This window comes from Antrostomus carolinensis, unplaced genomic scaffold (genome assembly GCF_000700745.2).
Source record: "Antrostomus carolinensis isolate BGI_N321 unplaced genomic scaffold, ASM70074v2 scaffold27345, whole genome shotgun sequence".
NCBI classification, from domain to species: Eukaryota; Metazoa; Chordata; class Aves; order Caprimulgiformes; family Caprimulgidae; genus Antrostomus; species Antrostomus carolinensis.
In genome coordinates, this window is record NW_010318836.1 from 2,600 (window position 1) to 5,773 (window position 3,174).

At 60.0% G+C, this 3,174-nt stretch overlaps 1 protein-coding gene across 1 annotated transcript in view; it reads left to right on the top strand.

Annotated features, from left to right (window-relative positions):
• The window catches only part of LOC104525815 (transducin-like enhancer protein 1), a gene marked incomplete at its 3' end in the record, with an annotated part of 8,001 nt that overhangs the window by 2,584 nt on the left and 2,243 nt on the right, over window positions 1-3,174 (top strand). The window contains exons 3-7 of the mRNA XM_029085217.1: window positions 1,089-1,151; window positions 1,396-1,474; window positions 1,581-1,594; window positions 1,886-2,102; window positions 2,483-2,573. Of these exons, the coding sequence (XP_028941050.1) occupies window positions 1,089-1,151; window positions 1,396-1,474; window positions 1,581-1,594; window positions 1,886-2,102; window positions 2,483-2,573 (464 nt within the window). The remainder of the gene's footprint in view (window positions 1-1,088; window positions 1,152-1,395; window positions 1,475-1,580; window positions 1,595-1,885; window positions 2,103-2,482; window positions 2,574-3,174) is intronic.

Here is a 3,174-nt window from a genome sequence, read left to right on the forward strand (position 1 = left end):
CAGGACCTGCGGGTGACCTGGGTGCTGGTGGGTGCGGGGTGCTCCCTGGGGCACAGGCAGCCTTTGAACGCAGCAGGTAAATGTTCCCTTTGTTCTTTGCCGGCTTTGTGGGTGCTTTGACCTCTCTGCAATGCTGTTAGGAATTGTCAGAAACCTGAGATGAGAAAACACTTCAGAGCAGCCAATCCCTCTGCCAGTGCTGGGGCGGATTTGCAGCGGGTGACGGGGATCACGTTTTCCCAGGGAGATGCAGGTTTTTTTTGGGGAGAACCGGGCTGGAGGTACAGCCCCTTCCCTTGGAAAATGCCGCTTATCCCAGTAAGGACGTGGCCGGGCTGCGGGTCTGTGTAACCACAGGCTGAGGAGACCACATGCCAGGTCCTCTGCATTTCCTGACTGCTGCTTACAGGGTGCCCTGTGCCTCTGCTCCTGCTCTGGAAGGAGCAGGGAGAGCTGCTGGCCGGCCTGGGGCTGGGATGGGATGGGAGAGGGGGTCCCTGCTCTGCCCGGGGCGGGGAGGGCAGGCAGGTACACCCACACCAGCGTCAGTGCCTTACGGGGCTTTGCTGGCGCGATGCAGAGAGGGCTGAGTTTGTTTGTGTGAATTTTGCATCCCCCTTGCTCTCCCCCTGGCTCCAAGTCTGATGTTCAGGGCAAGCAGCACGCCGGTGGCCTGCTGCCAGCGCTTGCGGCTCGGCCTCCGCCAGCCTGGCCGCGAGAGCGGCAGCCCACAAAGCCAAGATGGGTTTGGGCTGAGCAAAGCCAGCTGGGCTGCAAAAGGACTGACAGCTCAGAGCTTGGCTTGGCCTGGATCCACAGAGGGATTTAGGAGTCAGGTTCTCTCCCATGTGCCTGGAGGTACCTGACAGCCTGGGAGGGTCCCAGAGCCCTGGGCTGAGACCTCCTTTGGCAGCAGCTCAGGAAATCCCAGCAGGGACGGAGGCAGCAGGAGGGTTTGGGCTGAGCGGGTGCGGGTGGGGAGAGTTCAGCTCCTCTGCAGGGTGCTGGGCTGCCCTCCTTTCTGCTGGAGGAGATGGGATGGGGTCCAGAGCCCTCCTGCCTGTGGTGATACCTGCTTCCTCTTTCAGGCAGAGATTGTCAAGCGGCTGAGTGCCATCTGTGCCCAGATTATACCTTTTCTGACGCAGGAGGTAAGGGGGGAGGCAGGGGATGCACACGATGCTGCTCGGGCTTCTCTCGAGCCCTCGAGAAGGGATGAACCCAACTCCAGCCCAAGCAATGGGAGGTTTGGGGGGGAGCAAAGCCTCTGTACCTGGGCTGGAGGGACAGGAGAAGGAGTTGGAAGGACCAGCCCCGGGCAGCTGGGGCGATGCTGGGCTGTGTGGTCCCCGTGACCAGGATGCAGCGTGACCTCCCCATGCTCTTCCTTGGCAGCACCAGCAGCAGGTCCTGCAGGCTGTGGAGAGGGCCAAGCAGGTGACCATGGGGGAGCTGAACAGCATCGTTGGGGTGAGTCACACTGCCTGGCCAGGGGAGAAGGCTCCTTCCCACTTGGGAGTTCAGACCACGCAGCACAGTGATGGGGGAAACCGGCGTCTTTACTGCTTCGATGAGCCCAGGGCTGGTCCCTGGGGTGAGAGGTTTGACTCTGTCTTCCAAGGTGGTGGATGCCTCTGGGATCCTCCCTGGCCCCCGCCGCCCTGAGCAGAGCAGGGCAGAGCCGTGGCTTGGGCTCGTATGCCATGTGTTGGGATCACATCCACAGTGGGGAGGTGCATGAGGTGCCTGGGGTAGAAGGGACAGGCGATGTGGCCTGGACTGTGACAGCTCTGTCCCCCTCTTTGCCCTGGCCTCGTGTCTCATCCCATTGCGCTTTGCATCACAGTTCATGCAGGAAGCAGAGAGGTGCCGGGCATGGCTGCAGCTCTCTCCTCCCGGATCCAGGACCATACAGCAGCAGCTTCAGCACCTCTCCCACCACGCATCCCCCATCCCGCTGACACCCCACCCCTCCAGCATGCAGCCTTCTAGCCTGAGCGGGCTCGGCAGCACCGCGGGGCTCCTGGCCCTCTCAGGGGCATTGATGGCACAGGCTCAGCTGGCTGCCAAGGACAGAGTGGCCCAGGATGGGGAGCACAGAGGTAAGGAGAAGAAGCACAGCTGGATTAACCCTTCGAAGGCTGGCTGCATCAGTGCTGGGCAGACATCTCAGAGGTGCACAGGCAGCACTAGGAGGGATCCTGCTGCCTGCTCTGCCTGTTTCTCAGGGCTCCTCACTGCCTGGCAGCTGCTCCCTGGGGCTGGGAGGGTGGCAAGCTCTGCAAATGACAGATACAACTAATTAAATATCCACAGCCCCAGGAGGCTGGCTCTATTTCTGACCCGGGGAACAGCCTCTGTGCAGTGACAGTGTGAAGCAGTGGGGGGGACGGCTGCGTGTGCCCCCCAGATGCTGAGCAGCAGGGCTCTGGGCACGTGTGTGTGCACACATGGGTCTGCCTGCTCCTCAGGGTATTTCCAGTGTGTGACGGTCTCCCCTCCACAAGGCAGCTGGGAGGGCACGAGATCCTCGACACAGAGAAACTGTCTATTTACACCCAGGTTTACACCAGGTAAAGATCTGATGCCTGAAGCCAAGACTTTAAGGGAAAATACTGTTGCAAGCCCTTGATAGAACCTGTGGGAGCCGTGGGTCTGTGGCAAGGAATTGAGAAAGCAGAGCTTCACTGCGTGTGTGGTGCCTTGTAAATAGCTGTAATTCCTTACCCTATGGGTGCCTCCTCCTATCAGGATCACAAAGTGCTTTACAAACATCATCAATATTTAATCATTGTTAAATCAGTACTCTGAATGGTACTGGCAGGCCTGGACCAAATTAATAACAGCCAGCTTTGCTGGTGGCTGTTGCTATTGAAGTGCTGCATGAAGGAGAAGCTGCTCTGAGCTCAAGTCACCCTCTGCAGAGCGCAGGCGTTGGGTGTTTTTGGTGACAGGAGGACTGAGGCAGCAGACAGAGGCTCGGGGCAGCTCTGTGGGCTGGAGACAGGCAGTAAAACTCAGCAGCCGTAGCCCTGCTCCTCCAAATGCCTCTGGGGATGGTGCTGGCTGTGCCGCTGCTGGGACAGGTCCCGATGGGGATGGTGCTGGCTGTGCCGCTGCTGGGACAGGTCCCGATGGGGACGGTGCTGGCTGTGCCCTTGCTGGGACAGGACC